Genomic DNA, 21257 nt, shown 5'->3' with positions numbered 1-21257 from the left:
AGATATATATTGACGCCACGGGCGTTTGAATTTACAGTTTAGAAAAACCAAGTTCAATTGTAAAATTACATAATAAATCAAAAAAATTATTTTTTCTTAGTTATTTTTAATAAACTTTGGAAAAAAAAAAAAAAATTAAAAAACATACAACTTCTCTATTAGACACTATATAGACACCTTGAAGCGCTGCTGCTATCCACATTCGAATTTAGTTGCAACATGATAAGAAAATTGTATTCTGAAGTTATCCTTATAAAATTACGTCGTATACAATAATAACGAATTTGATTTAAAAAATAGTATTTAGATTTTACTTACCACGAATTCGTCTTCGCTGTGAATATTGACGATGATGTTCGTGTTTAACTATTTCTACAACGTTTGATACAGTATCTGAAAATCCTATATCGTGGTGCAAATGATGTGGATGGCGTCGTCTAGGTGATGGACTTCGTTGTAATGATGGTGAATGGCCTCTTCTAAATGAAGAAAATCACGTTTTATTGTTGGAAAATAAAAATGAACCATACCTTTTGTATGCGAAAGTTTTTCAAAAATCTTGATATTCAAAAATCAATTTACTCATGAACTATGAAACTTACTCATTAGTCTGTGAAGATAATAGAATTATCTTGGTATGTTTTATTTGGAATTGTAACGAGGATTTCCTAACGTTACGATACGTTTCATAAAAAATAATATGCGGAATGAGTAAAATTTGCTGGAATTTAGGCCCGTGCGCATGAGAGGGGTTTTGGGGATGAATGCACCCATTTATGAGACGCATTTTCACTGACGAATCAGATGTCCATGCATATTTTGAGACGGTACATTTTTTGACTTTGTTTTTGAGTCAAATACTTCAAACAGAAAACCTAGATCTTGGCGAGATTATCGAACCGACTGATGCTTCGAAGCATATTTTGTTTGACAGAAGAGGAAACGCTGGAGAGGAGTTCAGGAAAATTCAGGAAACGATCGATATCTGCGATGAATACGACAAAGAATTGCGGAAGCCAAGGTTCGCGTCATAACAGACTCAACGCTCAAATATAGAGACTGATTCAGTTGGAGATTATAGATAGATTTTTGAATCATCGCAATATTTTACCAAATTTTGCTTGTATCTTTCTCAACAAAATGAACAATTTTGATAAAAACTCTTGATCGACTTTTTGAACTAGAATATTCAATTTTGAGTTATGAAAACGCATTGCCAGACGGGGTGCCAAAAATTCATTCAAAGCACTCGATCTTTGCAATAAACATGCGTTTCTGAATGTCTACCAAATGCTTCGCGTTCTTGCAGTTTTACCTGTGACAACAGCGACGAATGAACGCTTCTTTTCAACCTTGCGTCGTCTCAAAATATACCTTAGATCGACAATGTCTGAAGATCGGCTAAGCCGCTCTTGAGCCCTAACTCAATATACATCGCGGTGTAAGCTCTATGTACACAGAGTTTTGGAAAAGTTCTTTCTCTGCTTCGCAGAATTAGCTCAATGAAAAATAGTGACTGAATATCACATTTTGACCTAATTAATTGTTCTCTTATACTCGAAAAAATAATTTCTTGTTTTTGAATTTATAATCTAATATTGCGAACAAAAACCCCTCCTTTGAATAAGCACGGGTCTGCCTGGATTGTATAAAAGGAAATTATATTTCTGAATACAGCAGATGTTGCAATAAAAGCTAAACAAGTAAATTACTTTAATTTGTCCTATTTCTTTATCTAGAACTTCGTAACACAAACAATAGAGCCACAGAATGTAAGATCTTATTCATTGTTACATTCACGTAGATTTAATATATGCTTATGATTTACCCTGTATAATTATACCATGTATATGAAATATACATAATATGTTAAATTTAGTCCCAAGTTTGTAACGCTTAAAAATATTGCTGCTACGAAAAAAATTTTGGTTTAGGTGTTCATAGAATCGCCTAATTAGTCCATTTCCGTATGTCTTGGCGTCTGTCGTCTGTCGTCTGATCGTCGGTCATCACGATTACTCAAAAACGAAAATAGATATCAAGCTGAAATTTTTATAGTGTCCTTAAGACACGTAAAAGGTAAGGTCGAGTTCGTAAATAAACAATATAGGTCAATTGTGTCTTGGGTCCGTAGGACCCATCTTGTAAACCGTTAGAGATAGAACAAATGTTAAATGTAAAAAATGTTCCTTATAAAAAAATAAACAACTTTTGTTTGAAACATTTTCTTGTAAACATCACTGTGTACCCACGAGGGCGCTTATTAGTTGAAAATTTTGTAGTATATATTAATTGTGTCATAAAAACTGTTTATAAATGGTATTTCAACAATTAAGTCAGTCAATTGTTTGTTTTCACTTGTTTTGAATAGAAAATTAAGTTTTTTAAGATTGTCTATTTACCTTAAACTTGGAGACCTTCTATGTGAATTAGAATATCCAACCGGATGTAAATGTTGCTGATCTAAACTATCTATTGACGGATGTCGAGAAACAGCCATTACATCTTGCAATTCCATAACCTAATTATTTAAAAATATATTCAATTAATAAAAATAATAAATAAAATAATGAATCACTTTTTAAAAATGTTATTATTTCTTGTAACAATATATTCAAAAATGCATAAAAATTTGATTGATTATAAAAATTGTTATATCTATTTCATTCTAAATAATTTGTTAATTTAAGAAAGAAAATATAATTTGTGTAGGTATAAAAATACTGTGAAAGAATTTTCTTGAATATATCTAATTAAAATAGGTGCTTTTTAAAAATTAGAAAACAAAAAAATTGTTAAAAAATTAGTGGAAATATGCAGAACTATTTGCAGTTTTTGTTCCCATATAAACAGTTGAGAGAAAACAAAAAATTTTTGAACACAAATAAAAATTTTACCAAGAATAAATATAATGGTGGCATGCAAAAACTTTGATTGTAAATTGAATTAAATATAAATTTTTTAAACTATATTTATATAAATTAAATCATGCAAGTAATTATTATTTAACATGCAATTAAAATATGTACTAATTTCATTTTAAATTTGCAATTTTGATCGAATTTTCTTAAAAGGTATTAAATTAAATTAAATTTTAATTTTTTTTATATATTATTTTTTTTTACAGATTTTTTATATGGGTTATATATCTTGAATGGCTTTCATGTATATTTTGAAGTTTATAAATTTTTGTCCATAAAAATACCAGGTAGGTACTTCCAAATTCTTAAATTTTTAATTAGCAAATACAATTATAGTAGGTAATAGATTATAAAAATAAGCATATATTGTTAAAAATATATTTAATATGTATTTAAATAAATATTTTTCTTAGCAGACACTAAGTTCCATCGATTAAGAATATGATGACACCCGTAGTTGTTCCGGAATTAGATAAGTTTAATTTCTGTGTAAATGGGGTACAATATCTTAGTTATGAAAGTAACCTATTTTGTGTAACGATGGAGAATAATCACAGGAAATTATGCAATAGGGGTGAATGAACTTAAAAAAATTAGATAATCATTAACAATCTTACTGTAAAAGACGCTCTGATTTATCTTGGAATAAGGTTTCCTGGACAGACTGAAATAAGCAGTTGGGATAGATTTTGGAAAAGTAGAAATGTTAGTAAATGTTTCAAAACAAAATTTAATGATTATTTAATTGGTTTTTAACATGCTTTGATTAGCTTCATACGTATGTTAGTATGTTAGTATGTAACGGAAACTTTGAACATGATTTTGATCCTCTTCAAAACGTCGGATTAACTTGAAATTTGGTATACTTATCAAGGAATGATATTAATTTAATAATTTAATAAGCTTATTTGATTATCCTGATCAGGATTTTCAGGAATAATGATTTTCATATATGCAAATATATACATTTATTTGCGCTCCCACCATATTTATACTGAATTTTTGATAAATAAATAATAGGTAAAAAAAAACTAAAAAACGCGTTTTTGTAACTAGCTGCGCTAAAAGGTAGAAAATAATTTCTTTAAATTCAAAAATATCGTTTTACCGTAAAAAAACTTTTAGTGCTTTTTAAGATATTTTTTACCATAAAATGATTTTGTTGAATTTAAATAAATTATTTTCTACCTTTTAGTGCAGCTAGCAACAAAAAAGTGTTATTTTAGTTTTGATACCATGTATATGAAATATACATAGTATATTAAGTTTAGTCCCAAGTTTGTAACGCTTAAAAATATTGATGCTACGAAAAAAATTTTTGTTTAGGTGTTCATAGAATCGCCTAATTAGTCCATTTACGTATATCTGTATGTCTCTCGTCTGTCCGTCTGTCATCACGATTACTCGAAAACGAAAAGATATATCAAGCTGAAATTTTTATAGTGTGCTTAAGACGTAAAAAGTAAGGTCGAGTTCGTAAATAAGCAACATAGGTCAATTGGGTCTTGAGTCCGTAGGACCCATCTCTTCAACCGTTAGAGATAGACAAATGTTCCTTATAAAAAAATAAACAACTTTTGTTTGAAACATTTTCTTGTAAACATCACTGTTTACCCACGAGGGCGCTAATTAGGTGCAAATTTTGTAGTATGTATTAATATGGGAATATCAGTTATGTGTGTGTGGCTAATTAAGAGTGAAAATTTTTCTTTATTTATGTGATGTCAAAAAACAAACGATTGCGTCATCAAAACTGTCTTTACATGGTATTTCAACAATTAACTCAGTCAATTGTTTGTTTTCTCTTGTTTTAAACTATTATTTATTTGATTCTTTGATTAGTGAGTAAAAAAACATGAATAGAAAATGGAATGGAAAAACAACCCCAAATATACTTATAAAGTTACAATATTTAAAAATAATAAAAAAATTATTGAGATTCTTTGACACGTACTATTTCTTATTATAGTCTTCCTATTCAAAATGAACTCTAAATATAGGAAATCGAAAATTTTAGTTAACCTTATATATTTTATGGACAAAAATCAATCGAATTAAATTATTCCCTTAAACATAAATAAGTAGGTTGTGTAACGTCCGGATAGAAAACATGCATTATCCAAAATTGCCCATAAAGCAATAAATTTGCTTTGTGCCCACGTTATAATACCCCAGTTTCTGCTTTATTCAATCATTTTTTATTTTTTCTTGCGGATTAAATTGATTACAAAATTTAGATTTCTATAAATAAATATCTAGAATATTATTAAATATCTTTCGAAAGGGCTATACAAAAATCTTAAAAGACAACACTTTCGATGAATTCGAATATCGCCTTGGTAAATCAATAGTTTAGAGAATAGAGATCGTGGTGAAATGGCTCAATAGGTTGGTAAGGTTATATTGGCTGTCCACGGAAGATACACTTAGGCTATAGAGCCCATTTTGATACCATATATGTGTTTTACCACCTTTCCGCTGATAATTTCATTTATCAGCTTCTCAACTTCAGAGGCTGAGTGCATCTCCTTCATGCATATACCATGCACTACACCAGCCCATCACAACTATTAATTAAATTAATTTTGTTGCGACAGCGGGAATCGAACCCGTTACCCTAAGCATATCGCGGACGGAATTGATTACGCCTTAACCAACTACGAGTTAATTGGGCGACACTCAATAGGTAATAATACATGTCTTTGTGAGCTCTGTATTGAAGAAAATTTTTTCCAGGATAAAAATTATCAGGATAATTTTGTCGAAAAGATTCCACACAATGAAGTGCGGGAAACATTCATCCGCTAATACCAATAATATACAGAAACTAGATCTCGTGAACTTCGATTATAACTCTTGATCAGCGATTAACCTGCAACTCCCATTAGCTATTCTATATTTTGCCCGCTCGCTAAATAAATCCCATGTTATTAAAGACTACCGCGCTATAGCCATTTCTTTTATCTATATTCATCTATAAACTTCTGAGGAGTTTAAACACAATTATCGTGACAAGATATTGCAACTTTCTATTTGCAATGTTCACAAATTATCGACATACTCTAAATATTAGAAACCATCGAAAGTGTTTTCTTATAAGGTTTGTGCAATGCCCTGTTTATGTGCTACTATTGAATTATTTTGAGGTAAGTACAGCTTGTATCTCGTTTAGTTTATTAACTATAAATTCTAAGTTATAGAAAATCTACAAAATATTAATAAAATAATGATCTAAATTAATTTGTCTAAACTCTGGAATATCTATTATAAAACTTACATTGATATATGAATTCTATTTCATATAGAATAAACGTTCTAAACATTATCTACGCTTATCAAAAACTTTTTATGTATTTTGTCTTTATAAGAAAGTTTTCTAGAATTCGTAAAAAAAAATTCGCACTAGTTTTTAAAATTTATAATTTTTTTATATGTGTATTAAAATGCCTAAAACAATATGACATTAATGAAATTGACAGTTTAAACAGGATTTTGAAGGGATATGACTTTATAAAATATGAGGAGAACTTTGAAACGCGATTTTGGTGATAATATGAATATCATTGTTTTAAGGTGATTGTAAACCTACAGTATTCTAAAAAAGTTTTGGTTTTTTGCAAGGTACATACATATAAACCAAATACACTCTTTATAGTCAAGTAATGAGTTACTTTTATTTTTACAATACCACACAACCTCAAAAATATATAACATATTGTATGCAAGTGATGCTTATAAAGATAATATAGATATCGCTCTTCAATCATTTATACTCTAACTATAGTCGTTTCAGTTCATCAAATGATGGATCTTCGATGAACTCATAATTAATTTAAAATTTTGTTTTTATATCATCGGCAACCTTATCTTTTTATGTTATTATTATAAACTACAAGATTGTCTAAATATTTCAGATAGTTTTTATCACACTCTCTAGATTTTTTGATATAGAAATATCCAATTGAATAGGATAACATACATGATTCATCATTTTCAGCCAACTTTGAACGATAAAATAATAATAAAAAGCCCTTTCCTTACTTCCTACAAGGGATTGTACATATATACTTTCTATTAGTGATGCTGCAAGACGATAGTATCAGGCTTATTGTTTTGTATCGATTTGTAAAAGATTACTATCTTCTTGTCTCGTACCGTTTCTACAGTTGGAGATTTTTTGAGATAATATAATTTAAATTATTAATGGTATTGAAATGTTTTGCAATTAGTTAACTATTTTTACAAATAAAAAATGTATACAAAAGCAGAATACTTATTTTCGTTTCGTTTCTCGCAGATTTATTCCTATGTCGTCGGGTCTCTTTCGCGTTATCACTTAGCATAGCGGTTAAAGATTTAATAGAGGATTCGTCCTCATATTTTGCATTGCCAACTCCTTTCAGCTCCTATTCTATCTATTACTTAGATATTTGAAAAAAAAAAACTATTTTGATTCTTTAAATTTTGGTTAAAAATAATTTTGTTTGATATTACTACACCTAAATAAAATGGAAAATGATTATTTATCTATTAATCTGATTATTTTTTAATAATTTTATGTTTAAATATCTACTACTGATTTTTTATACATGAATAAAAGGTATTTAGACTAGAGGCTATATCCTAAACGATTAAATTAGGGTACATCGATTATACCAACGAAGAGGTATGCATCACCTTTTTCTTCCTGTAACAAAGAAATATTTAGTATTAATTATTTAAACTTAAAAAATAAGGTAATTTTGTTTATTACAGCTATTACATAGTCTCTAAGAAATTATTTAATTGATCTAAATAACTAAGACAAGATTTATTTAAATTTTAGATTTTCTTTTTCTTTGAAAATCTTTTTAAATTTTCCCAGCTCTTTTATTCTTGGAAATATTCTTAAAAAGATAAGGCTTTTTGTTTCGAAAAATTATTTTTTAAACTAGCATAAACAGTTTTAATAAGAGTAATTTTAATATTTCGTTTTTTTTTTTTCTCTCTATAATAGGGAATATTCATGTATTTTTTATATTTTTAATTCATTGTTTACACCATTATAACATAAAATACACCATTATAACAAAAAACATAAAAACTGTTTAAAAGTGCTGTAATTAAGTGTAAACAAAGATTTAAAATAGAGAATTATTTTGATATATTTAAACGCAGTCCTTTTGGCCCTCTCTGTTCATGACGTAATAAAAAGTGACCTGTTATTTGGTGACAGTTCAATGTACTGTTTACTACAGGTGTAATACCCACGTATGTAGCAATTATAGTATATATCCACGGTAATACCACAAAAAATGTAAGTAATTAATACCATACACTATGCCAACAAATCTGACAAGCCACATACTATGACGTCAAGTTCGTTTTAAAATTTAAATTTCCGTTTTAGAAATTTGAATTTCTCTCACTGAATTTGTAATTAATTAATTTTAAGTAATTAATTACTAAAATAATGGTTTAATTCAAATGTCTAGTCAATAAAGTTACGGAAAAAAATAATTGAACTAAATTTAAACTTTATAAATATTCCCTATTGGAATATTTTGTCTGGGAAAAGGGAATAAAATTTAATTAAATTTAACAAAATAGATATATTTACCTCATGGATCTATTTCTTGTATTTCTGCGTGCAAGTGTTAACAATGAACTTTCTTCGTTGATGCCCCCATTATTAGCGATAACATTAACAGATGGTGGCTCTGCTTCGCCAGTAGCACTTTGTCCAGCCATTAAGGGTGCACCCTCAAGACTAAGTGAACCAGTTCTACTGCCCCCAGTGCCCCATTGACCCGCCATGTCCAGTAGACAGTTAAAAAACGACGCTTTCTGTGTGTCAGTCAGGTAAATTTGTGTAAAAACTAATTCTACTACCCCCTCCACTTATTAATAATAACAATAATAATAATAATAAATTTTTTTGTGTTTTTCTTATATAATTAATAATTTTTGTGAGAGTAATTTTTGTCATATTATTAATAATATAATAAAAATTAATAATATTTTTTCGTAATTTTATTTTAGTAAATATATTAATTAAATAAAATAAATTCAATTGTTACTTACTACAATAAAAATAATTAAAAAAATAAAATAAAATAAAATAAAATGGCGAATCATCCATAAACAAACAATCTGTATCATCTATACCATTTTGTTAATCGCACATGCAAATTAATTTACTTTGAATTTTTATAATTTATGCAATTCCATTGAAAAATTCAAAATAAATTAAAACCTCAAACAGTACTTAAAGCATTTAAAAATTATTTATTTAAATTCATGCAACAAAGAACAAAATTAAGAATTACTGGAATTACTGGAAGTGATAATAATAAATTTAAAAATTAATTAAAAATTCGATTGAATTGTTTGAATCCAACTTATTAATTATTACTTGGAATATAATAGCATGCATGTTAGAAAAACTAGCTAAAATTAATTTATAATAATTTAATTTGAAAAAACATATGGCACACGCTTGTAATTTAAAAAATTGGTCAATCTTTTGTAATTAAAATAAAATAACTAATAAAAATTATTATGTTTAAAATATCTTATCAATTTCAACGAAAGAAAGAAATAAAAATTTTCGATTTATAGGTATCCGCGACAAATAAGTACCTAATACCTACTGTTTTGAGCTAAAAATAATTTAATTCCATCCGATTATAACAAGAGGCTATTTAATTAAAAGATCGTTTTATACTAGGTACAAAACGTAACACAAGACAATAGTAATACAAGGGGAAACAACTATAATAACTAACTATTAAGCTCGACTGATCTTAGACTCAAAATAAAATTGAAAAGTCTCATGATTGAATCATGATAGCAATATCACTCATGAAAGTAAAATATAAGCTTTAAAGCAGGGCTGTTGTTTTTACTGTACTACGCTAACGCAAATTTCCTAAGCAATCAACGGATAACTGAAAAATTTTCTTATCGCTGAAAATTATAATATAAAACCAAAATGGAATATTTTTATGAGCTATAAGGTAAAAAAGAAACAACAACAAAATAAAAAAACTACTTTAATAAAGAACTAAACAATCTCTACTGTTCATATGATTATTTTTAAGAAATCTATAAAAAAAAATTATAAATAATAAACGATTTATTTCGTATTTAAATCTATCGCGGATCAACTAAAAAAAATCCAGTAACTCAACGAAACTCTGATGTCAGTTTATTTCCTTTTTCTTCGCAGTTTGTTTCATAGGATCATTTTCAAAAAGTTTATGAAAATACCACGAATAAATCAATATGATCTATTATACGAACATAATATATCGATTAGATTTTATCTCATTGAGAAGGCGTTACATAACCAGTAAAATACACTTGGCGCAAAAATTAAATTTTTTGGAAACTTCATCCCACTTTAAATAATTGTTACTTCGTGATGACAAATAGAAGGTATTTTTCTTTTAAAACTTGAGACGTATCGATATTATTATTTACTTCTTATACTTAATCGTGGATTTCGAAAAATACAGTTTGCAGTTTCTGGTCGATTCGAGACGTTGGTGAATTGCTAGAAAAACTTCGCTTCAGCGGAGACAAATTTACAAAAAGAGTGTGTATAGATATGTACGCGCGTGATGGGTTATACTTCTTTGGCATAGTTAAAAAATCGCTATAGGCAACTGTAATTTTATAATTATTAATTATTAAATTTAAAAAATAAGATAAACACTCACTAAGTATAGGAAATTGTAATTTTATAATTATTAATTATTAAATTTACTGTTTTCATTCGAGGTGTCATACAAATTTAGAAATTACGCAACTTAGGTATATTCCGTGTTTTAAAAACATTTATTTTCTAGCAAGTTTTTTTTACCATATTATAAAAACTCGGCCGAGGTGACGTGGGTAACTCAACCAAGGCGAGGATAATCAACATACATGCTCGATCTGGGCCGGGGAAAGTGATTCCAAAACCCGCCTCGCCTTGTTCCTCGGAAAATACTACAGTCATTGTAAATTTATGTTTTTACAATTTCCCGTTAGTATGATTTAGCGTGGTAAACTGTATACTAATTGAAAATGACCGTTATTCTGTTTCCTACGAGAAAAAAGGAGATAAATACTACAAGATGCCCGTATATAGGTTGAAAATTATCTGCTTTAACATAAAAAAATTTGTTCAAACTTGTTGAAAAAAACTATTTGTTAAAAATATATGCACATTCTAAAAAAAAAAAAAACATAAGACAAAAAACAACGAATCATGGCTATTGTTAAAAATTCTAGACATATGCTGTATTAGAAACAGGACAATAAAAAAATACGTAGAAAACTTGTGAAAATTGTTATAAAATTATTTTGAAAAATAAAAAATTGAAGTTGTGTTTTTTTGAATATGGTGTGTATATTAGGTGACTATATAGAGAAATTAAAATAAATTAAAAATGGGATTAAATTTGAATACTACCGCGTGATTGGCTGTAGGGCTATTTCCAAAACCCTGTGAACAAATCATATAAAATATGTTAACAGGGAAATGTTAACACTAGCGTTCAAGCTAGTTTAGTGTTATTTTTTCATTTTCAACAAAAACTATTACACAAAATTTTCTTGTGTATAACCTAATTTTTCATAGTTTTTAATTCTTAGCTTTTATTACCTATATTTTCTAAGTAGAAAAAATTAATAACTCTTCTACGATTTGTTAAGTCATAATTTAATTTTTTTTCTATATAAGAATACTTTTTTCGTAGTAGTTTTATCGCAGTTTTTTCAAAAAAAGTACTATTTTTGGTGGAAAATAATAATTCTTTGTACTTAAGTATTTTGAGTACTTAAAATTCAGTCATGTAGTTAATAATTTTATACAGGAATGATTTAAAAAATAATTTCTTATATAATTTATGAACAATTTTATTAAAATGCTCTTCCTAAAATAATAATACCGGGTTCTGGAGAAATTAAATTACTAGTGCAAAATATTCATTTTCAGTGCACAGTAAGTTAAATTGAACAAGTTTTATAATAAGTAAAATATTGATAATTTTTCAATAAGTGCTCTTATAGCCGAGAACGCCTTATTTCTAAATACAATGAAATTTTGGAAAAAATTGATATTTTCGGGAGTATTACCAAATCGGGTGCTTAGAAAAATTGAAATTTTGGCACATAGTACGATCTAAGGATCAATCATGATTTAAAGCTTATGGTATTAAATTACGAAAAGCAGCGGAGGAGACTTGAATGTGCCATAATCCTAATTAAAAAAAAAAAAAATCTCTTACGCCTCTGAATTCATTGAAAATAAAAGAATACTTAACATTATTGTATTTGCAATGAAGTTAGTGGCGTGAGAATTTTTTTCGAAACTTTGTTATGGAAATTTATGACCATGACACACATGGAAATTTATGACCATGGCTACAAATCATGAAGGAATCTTAGTTCGTACTGTCTGCCAATTTTCTAATTTTTCTAAACAGTCGTTTTGGTAAAACTTACGAAAATGTGATTTTTCCGAAAATATCAACAGCCTGCTAAAAAAGGAGGCATTTCCGGCTATAAAAGTATTGAGAAATAACCTATCATTATTTAAACGTCTACCATTTGCTGAAGTCTTGCTGTTATAACTTGGACCATCCTGTATTAAAAACGTAATAGTATACTCAATTTCTATGTCAGTACGGATTTATTTTAACATTTTTGACATCTAGATTTGACAAAAAACACAATGGAGTAGGGTTCGAACCCACTATGTCTGGCATTCCGTACCAGCGTTCTTCTGAACAGAGCATTCCGTACCAGCGTTCTTCTGAACAGAGCGTGTACGGTAACTGTGAACAATTTTTCTGTATTAGCATGATGTAAATAAACTAACGTATGCCTATTCAATGCTTGTAAATTGTTCCTACAAATTTATACCTTTTTTAACATTTTTTTTTGTCAGTGCTGGTATGAACAAAAGTACACTGGAATGGGGCAAAGAAACTGTAACATATTTTTTGGAAGTGTGAAAAATGTTGAATGAAGAATCTTTACTAGTTCTATTCTCTGTAATCTACGATATATATAGATGCTGAAAATTTTCACACGCTGGAAAGCCTATTTGGAAAAAGAAGTAGAAAGTGGAGTTTTTCTTTCCATTTCTATGCGTTTTATCAAACGATTCTTCACACATTATGCTAAGTGAAATAAATTTTGAAGTCGTTAAGAATGGGCGTAAATGGGTAACGCCATAATATCTTGAAACATACCAGTTTCCGCGTCTACTTCCAAAAGGACAAGTTATAATAATTTTTCGTTGTTGCAAGAATTATTAAGGTGGTAAACTTCTATGGAGCCTGGATATTTTAGCTGAGACCATTTCGAACCGCAAGTAGTTCGGTTTTTGTAAAAACCATCTATTGTCGGAATAAATTAAATATCAATAAAATAATACTTTCGATTGTGAAAAATAAATCATGAATATTTGATAAAAATTAAAATTTATGTAAAATCATATTTAATTATTCTGATTTTGAGTCATAAAAGCACATTATTGTTTTATTGAATTAAAATTAAAAGACGTAATTTTTAATTTGCACATTACGTGATCTACAACTCGAGCGGCCATAATGTGACATCATATATTTGCAAAAATAATATGCATTAATTAGTAATAATTACTAATTTGTTGATGGCTTTCATAGTAATTGTAAGTTATGTTACCGTCAACTTTATTTATACATATAAAAATTATATATACGACTGTCGTTTTTGACAATATCACGTCACCAAAATGGCTGAGCGCGTTTTTGCGGGAATAAAAAAGGTTTAAAATTTAATTTAATTTTATGGCATGAAAGCGTGTTTATTTTGCCGAAATATATTTTTTTGTGGCTTTTTATTAGGAAAATGAACATTTTGAAGTACTTTTTCAAACATAGTAGAATACCCCATTCGGCTTAGAATGTATGCGACGTTTTTCAAGTGAGACTTGTTTTCCCGTGGTAAATGAGAACCAGATCTACTACAGATAACTAAAATTTTGTAAGACGAAGATACTGATAACGAAAACTATCCCAGAATAAGATCACACTTGAATAGAATTGTTCATAAATTAATAAAAATATTCATTATTTTTACCAAAACAATCAAAACCTGTATATTTTATTATTGAACTAAATATTTGTTTTAAAAATATTAATCTACTTTGTATTCCTATAGCAACATTGAAGGAAATATTATCAAAATCTACATTTAGGGGTACATTGATTCACTAGCTACAAAAACATAAAATAAAATACATTTAAACATTTATCATATTTTAATGTTTTATCCAAATAATTTCTTTTCAAAATAAAATAGACCAAAATAATTCCTACGTCATCATGTTTGTCTGTTGCCAGATTCCTTCTCCCATACATTATTATAAATATAAGGTTTATATTTATGTTATAACATGTGAGACAAAGAATTTGGCAACAAAAAAGGACAAACATATACATGATAACGTATGAACTAGTTTAGTCTATAGACTGAAACATACTGGCACAAAATATCATCAGTTTGGTACAATTATGGCGATCGTTAATGGATCGAATTACATAATTATCGAAAGGAAAATAATGAATACAATGCTGATTGTCGGGCCGTAATCTTAGGATGATTAAAATAATTTAAAAAGGCTTGATTGTATTTACTGTAGGCTAATTTTTGTATAACCAATCTTTTTTGACCAGTCACGAAAATCATCGTGCCATACTTTTCCGATAGTTCCAAATAGATGCAATTTCCGGAGGTTTTTTTTTCAAGTAATTTTTAAAACGGCACGAATTGTTAAAATTTTGTGCAGTTCTACACAGTCATTAATAGAACAGAAAATTTTAAAGTGATATTAAATTATCTATACATATAAAATGCTTTGTCATGAATGACTGACTGACTGACGAATCAACGCACAGCCGAGACCACTGATTGGCCTGAAACTTGTAATGTGGGTTCTTTGTATGACGTAGGTATTCGATAAGAAATAATTTTCCGAAATTCTATCCCTAACGGGATTAAATAGAAGATTAAAGTTTGTATGAAAATCCGTCATTTTTGAATCCACTACTTAATCGATTTAAAAAATTATTTCACCTATTGGATGCTCAATCGTTAGCATGTGAACTGTATGTGTAAATAGTGAACAAATGGGATATTAAGTGAGGGTAAAGAAAGAGAAGACTATAACGCGGTAGTATTTGTTTTTAAAGTTGCAATTGCCCAGCGACGCGGGTGGGTAACTGTTTGTTTTTTTTTTTTTTTTAAAGTACTTTTTGCATCATATTTTATAGTTTTCACAGATAGAAAACTAGAAAAGTGCTTAAATGATAGAACTGCCCAAATTGGAAGTATAGAACTGTACACGTTCAAAAATATCTGGCAATAGCACCATATAGTAGTATTTTCCCGATGGTATGGTCGAAAAATTATGACTTGATGATTTTCGTGAAAGACTTTTCAAAAATGCGTACTCAAAAAAATAATTAGCCTGTCAAAAATAAAATGACGCTTGTATTAAGTTTTTATAATCGTCATACGATTAAACATCGATGTCAAGCCGCTATGCACTGTTACAATCATTTACCTTTCAAAAATCTCTGAAATTTAACTAATTAAGGTCCGCCATACTTTATGACAAATGATTTGAAATTTTGTGTCAATATATCTCTGTCTAAGAGTAATGGTACTTTTCTTTTAAATGTAATACATGGAATTCAGTTCTTTTACAAGCCTTTCAGCTTAAGACATTAAAGAGATGTCTTTCTTTTTGAAGGAAATAATGCAATTGATCATGCTTTGTTAGTTGAAATTAAAATTAGTAGGTAGAAATCCTATTAGTAGGTAGAAATCCTAATATCACGGAGACAGTGATACATTTCATAGACCATAATTATTATATCAGAAGTGTAATATCAATTATCATTAATCGAATCATAAAATTACCGAAATTTTGATAATTTAAAAAGAAAAGGTTCAAAAAAATATTTTTCTTAGTATAGCTGTGCATTTTGACCCCGATTTAAAATAATATGACCAGAAAAAAAAATCCGGAATTAAAAATCCCAAACACATCTGATATTGATTTTTGATAACTTTGTATGATTGTAATTACGAGTTTGTGGTCTGAAGTTTTTAGCCATTGCGTTCAAAAATGGGACACTATTACAAAAAAATGGAGATATTATCGTAGGTAAACGATATACATTTTAGTCTATCTCGTCGGAACTTCAATATTTATGCTTGATACTATTTTTCTACAACAGCGTATGAAATATATCACTGACTCTTGGAGTAATCATCATACAAAAATAAAAATTGAAAACGATTGACTTTATGTTTGAAATATTTGGCTTGGAAATTCTTTCAGAAACTAATTCTTCGTATATGATTTTGTTCGATATCTGAGAAACTATCAATCCAATTACTAAATGAATTCGATTTAGCCCAAAAAAGTATAACAATCGTGTTCATTTAAAGATTAGGTACGTTATTGCGGAATGTTTCTGGAGACATTTAGAAAAATACTCATTTAATCGTCAAATGTCGTCAATCGTCAAATTTAACCGTCGTAATTTTAACTATTATCGATCTAATTGAAACTACGAATGGTCTTTAATTTGAAAACGTGAATTTTTTCTATTTAACGTGAAAGTTATTCCACGGAAATGTTTTTATTCGAGACAAAAATTTTCCCAATATTTTGCAATTTTGTTAAGTGTTACTTTGAAAAATCGAGCCAAATTTTTTTGAGATTTTCCTCTCTAGCTAGTAATGTGTATTTTGAGTAGGGCCTGCCCAAAGTTATTTGTTAATGTTTGTCTTAATTCTTAGAAGGGACCATTGTCCCGATTGTCTCTTTCAGGATTCATCTTACTTAATTTTTTTTTTTTAGAATTAACACAAAGCTTTTCTTGCGTAGGAAACTTGAAGAAAGTTATTTATTTATTTTTTTTAAAACCAAAATCGTTTTCAATTTTTTAATTTTTTTTTTGTATTTAGAAGAAAATGTAATTTCTTTAAAATGCTTTCTTTTTTTTTTTATCAAAATGCAATATTTGTTAGTATCCTCATAACGAAAGTTAAGAATGAATTTTTGTGAAGCATTGTAAAGAGATTATTCATGTTTGGATGATATAAACCATCTAAATTGTTTTCGAGCTGGTTCGAGGGGTTTCGAAATAGAATTTTCCTGACTATCATCATTCCTACAATGGATTGTTTTAATAACATTCAGTTGATATTTTTGCACGATAATTGTTAATTGTGGTGACTGAAAATAGAAAATTTTTAATTTTGATGTTAACAAAAAATTAAAAATGTATTTTGAAATTTTATAAACTAAATTCCATGTTACGAATATTTTTTTGCTGTAAAAAAAATTGTTACTGAGTAATAAAAAAATCGATAGAATCATTTGAATTTTTTTTTGGGAATACATATGTATACAAAATCTTTGAAATATTTAAATAAAATTCAAATGTTTCCTTAAAATGGTTTTTAATTAAAATAAATCACAGAAATATAAAAATAAATATGGCTTATGCATACCGGAAGACCAGCAGGTTCAATTTGACCGAAGCGTGTCGATCGCCAACTTTCCAAAATCAACAAACCAGCATAAATTTTGCCAACTGTCAATTTACCATTATTTAATTCCGTTGATTGTGGAATTAATAAATCACTCATATTTTTTGCTTGCAATGGCCAAATTGCTTTGATTGTACCACGTAATTCATCATCCGCTACGTCCATTTCATCAGCTATTTTATAAAAAGTTAAAGAATAAATGTTTCGAGACTTAGATGAATCTTATTTATCTCTTACCCGGCCTCATTTTTATACTTAAATTTTCGCGAATTAATGCAAATAATGTTGTTGTAAAATTCACTTTACCATCTTGGTCAACTGGCATATTCATACGAATTAATTTCTTGTACGCAAGTCGATTCGGACATTTATTACCAAAGCCCAATGGTGGATCCATATTTTTCAGCATGTCATACATTTCTGTATAATGGATTTTTCCCCTGTGAAATATTAATAATAAAATAAGACGTAAATAAAAGCTCATTAGAGGGTATATTTTGTTTTCACAATGGTTATTAACTTTATAAAGTGATGGCTTAAGGGTCCAGTAAGTTTATACATTATAACCTGCGTCAAATCCGGTAGTTCTGATTTTTCGCAGACTTGCTTATGATGTTGACCCAATGAATAATCCGAGTTTGTGACTTGGAGCTCTAAATTTGGTAAAATCGAAAAAACCGTGAAAATTTCGACTTTTTCAGATTTTGGCGATTACCTTAAAGGACTAGTTTTTGAAGTACCTTTTCGGGACGTTAAATAGACTAAATTTACTACAATGTGAGACTAGAATTGACTTTGTTGACCTAAATTGCAAAAAAATTTCGAAGTTCGAAAATAAAAAAAATAAAATTTGAAAGACTTTTTCTCGGAAACTAGTGGGTCTACAGGTAAAATTCTAGTCTCATATTGTAGCAAATTTAGTCTAATTGAAAAACGTACTGAAAAGGTAGTGTCAAAAACTATAAGTCCTTTAGGGTTATAATCACCAAAATCTGAAAAAAACCGAAACTTTCACGGTTTTTTCCATTTCTGACAATGTTGCGTTTGGCGTTCGATTTCACAAACTTGGATAATTCATTAGACCAATATCATAAACAAGTTTGAAAAAAATATCAGAGCTACCGGATTTGACGCAAACTAGCCCGTACTTTTAGGCAACAAGTTTACGGGATAATAAATATTTAAACCTTAATAAACGTATGCAAACAGGTGCGTTTTTAATTTGCAAATAATTTAATTTAATTTTCAAATCAAAAAAATTTACGGGAGAAACACCCTTCGTGCCTTTGATTAACAAGTTTTATTTCTCACCCTGCTAATTATATGTTTCAAAAAGATTGATCCTGGAGATAATGATTGTTAAAGTTATTTTAAAAGGATAAACCTACGTCATGCATTTTGTTGATGCTAAATTGCACCTCAAAATATTTTTGAAATCTAATTGAATCTAGTTTGAAAGTAAAATATTGAAAAATATTGCTTACGTTGCATTTGGATCATATTCAGCCCATATCCGCACGAATTCATCTAAATGATGAGCGCCCAATATTGAGGAATCTCGTGTTAAATAATCAAAATTATCCATGATAACAGCAACGAATAAATTTAACATCTAGAAAAAAAAGACAAAAATTATAATTTGGAAAATATTACAAAAAATTTTCGATTTTTAAACTTACCAAAAACGAACAGAAAAATATAAAAGATACAAAATAAGCATAGGCTAAATTTGAACCACATTTTTCTCCTTCTAGTTTATGGGCACGCGCATCACAGTCTCGTCCTTTTACACACGATAACATTATACTCGGCCAATTTTCTCCAGTCGCACACCTAAACCCAAAAGAAATAAGGACCCACCCAAAAATATATATTAGTATTTTTCTTAAGGATGTAATTTATTTTATTAGACTTTTAGAAATTTTATTAAATACCATTTTTTTAAATAAAAAAATCAATTCTTTCACAAAAAATTCGAATTTGATGTATAGTTATCATTTATTAATACTTAAGATATACTTTGTACAAAAGCTTACAGAGTTACAAGTGTCTTCATAAAAGCCCAAAATACTCAAAACTTAATGTAATATGACTATGATTTAACTTGGTGGAATACCTTTTTGATTGCGGTTCAAAATTTTCTCTAACTAAAAATCATCAAAATATCAAAAAATAGTATTTAATAAAATTTTTATATAAAAAATAAGCGTATTTTAATTTGTTGTTTGGAAAATTATTTACAAAAGTACTACAAAGTTACAACACTTAAAGCCTGGTTCACATGTAATACATTCCTGTTGGAATATGTGACAATTAATGATAGGTGTGTTTTTTGTATTTTTTTGGAGAGTGGTAACAGAAGAAAATAATCTTTGACGAAACTCTTAAAAAATTACATGAAAATACAATTATCACAAGAACAAATTCTAAATGGCGCACCCGTATGAAAAACTTTTAGGACTCAGTATTTTCTTTGATTTTTAATAGTGATACTTTAAAGATTCGAAAATAATGATAATTTTTAACAACTATTTACGACTAGCTCGACCAAAATATTTGGTGGCTCATTTAAAAATCAAAATTTAGAGAAAAAAAGAACAGAATTCGAAACGTTTTCCTATAAGAGCGCCATCTCATTCTTGAAATTTCGAATTTTTATTTAGCTTCTTTCAAGATTTCAAAAGAATAGTTAACTCGGTGATAATTGAGTGTAATTTTAAAATGAAATTCTTTGTGCTTTTAAAAACTTTAATTCTTTATAAAACTGGTGTATTTTTATATTTTCAAAAAATTTGAATAAGTTGCACACTTGCTTTAGTGCCAATTTAATTTTGTTTTTACATGAATTTATGTTTAAGTTTTAAATTTACGATTAAAGTAAATATTGAAATAATATGCTATAAATAATTCGTTGAAGACATGTATACCTAAATGTTATTAGACAAAAAAGAGGTTGCAGCGACTGGAGTCTACATGAAACATTAATTTATCTATACTAGAGTTATTTTACCGAGGCCCACTTTTTGAAATTTAAAGTGTGTTTTCTAGCCTAATAGTACAATTTAATTCATTCGAATCTATATTTTTGCTAAATTAAGTTATTTTAAATTAGACTGAAATTAAAATTAAATTAAACTGTGTGCATAAAAATTTACTTTGTTTCTTAAATGTTGGCCTCGGTAAAATAATTCAAGTATAGTAAGTTTAAATTCATTAAAGTGTTCTTAAAAAAACTAATTTTTTCTCGCTCCGGTTGATAAATAACCGGAGAAGAAAATTTGTTGAAGCTTTCTTTTTTTTTAGAGCTTATTCTATTAAATAAATAGTTTTTAGAGAAAAATATTGTATAAAACACGTTAAAACAAACAATTGATTGAGTTAATTGTTGAAATATCCTGAATAGAATGTGTTGAATATTAATGCTTGTATAATTTTTTTATAAATTAGAAGATTTTTAAAAACCAAGACAATAATGGCGGTTTTTCGGTCGCTATTTATTTGGTTTTCATAAATTTTCGAAAGTATTGTCTAGATTTTTTTCCTATTTCGAGAATATTTCACAAGAGTATAAGTTGAAGCTACCTGCAAATTTTCAACTCCCTATCTTTTATAGTTTTGGAGAAAATGAACTCCAAAATTTTGTCGTAATTTGCGTCCTCAAGGATAAACAGTGACGTTTACCAAAAAATGTTTCAAATACAAGTTTTTTTTTAAGGAACATTTTTTACATTTAAACTTTTGTTCTATCTC

At 28.1% G+C, this 21257-nt stretch overlaps 1 protein-coding gene across 1 annotated transcript in view; it reads right to left on the bottom strand.

The window, feature by feature from the left end:
* The window catches only part of LOC123293925 (voltage-dependent calcium channel type A subunit alpha-1), a 179931-nt gene that overhangs the window by 5851 nt on the left and 152823 nt on the right, over window positions 1–21257 (bottom strand). The window contains exons 23-28 of the mRNA XM_044874921.1: window positions 19187–19340; window positions 18992–19119; window positions 17745–17947; window positions 17469–17680; window positions 2403–2521; window positions 319–479 (exon numbers count right to left, since the gene is read on the bottom strand). Of these exons, the coding sequence (XP_044730856.1) occupies window positions 319–479; window positions 2403–2521; window positions 17469–17680; window positions 17745–17947; window positions 18992–19119; window positions 19187–19340 (977 nt within the window). The remainder of the gene's footprint in view (window positions 1–318; window positions 480–2402; window positions 2522–17468; window positions 17681–17744; window positions 17948–18991; window positions 19120–19186; window positions 19341–21257) is intronic.

The sequence above is a fragment of the Chrysoperla carnea genome, chromosome 2 (genome assembly GCF_905475395.1).
Source record: "Chrysoperla carnea chromosome 2, inChrCarn1.1, whole genome shotgun sequence".
In the NCBI taxonomy this organism is placed as follows: Eukaryota; Metazoa; Arthropoda; class Insecta; order Neuroptera; family Chrysopidae; genus Chrysoperla; species Chrysoperla carnea.
Note: the sequence above shows the minus strand (reverse complement) of the source record. Positions and strands in the feature narration are given on the sequence as shown.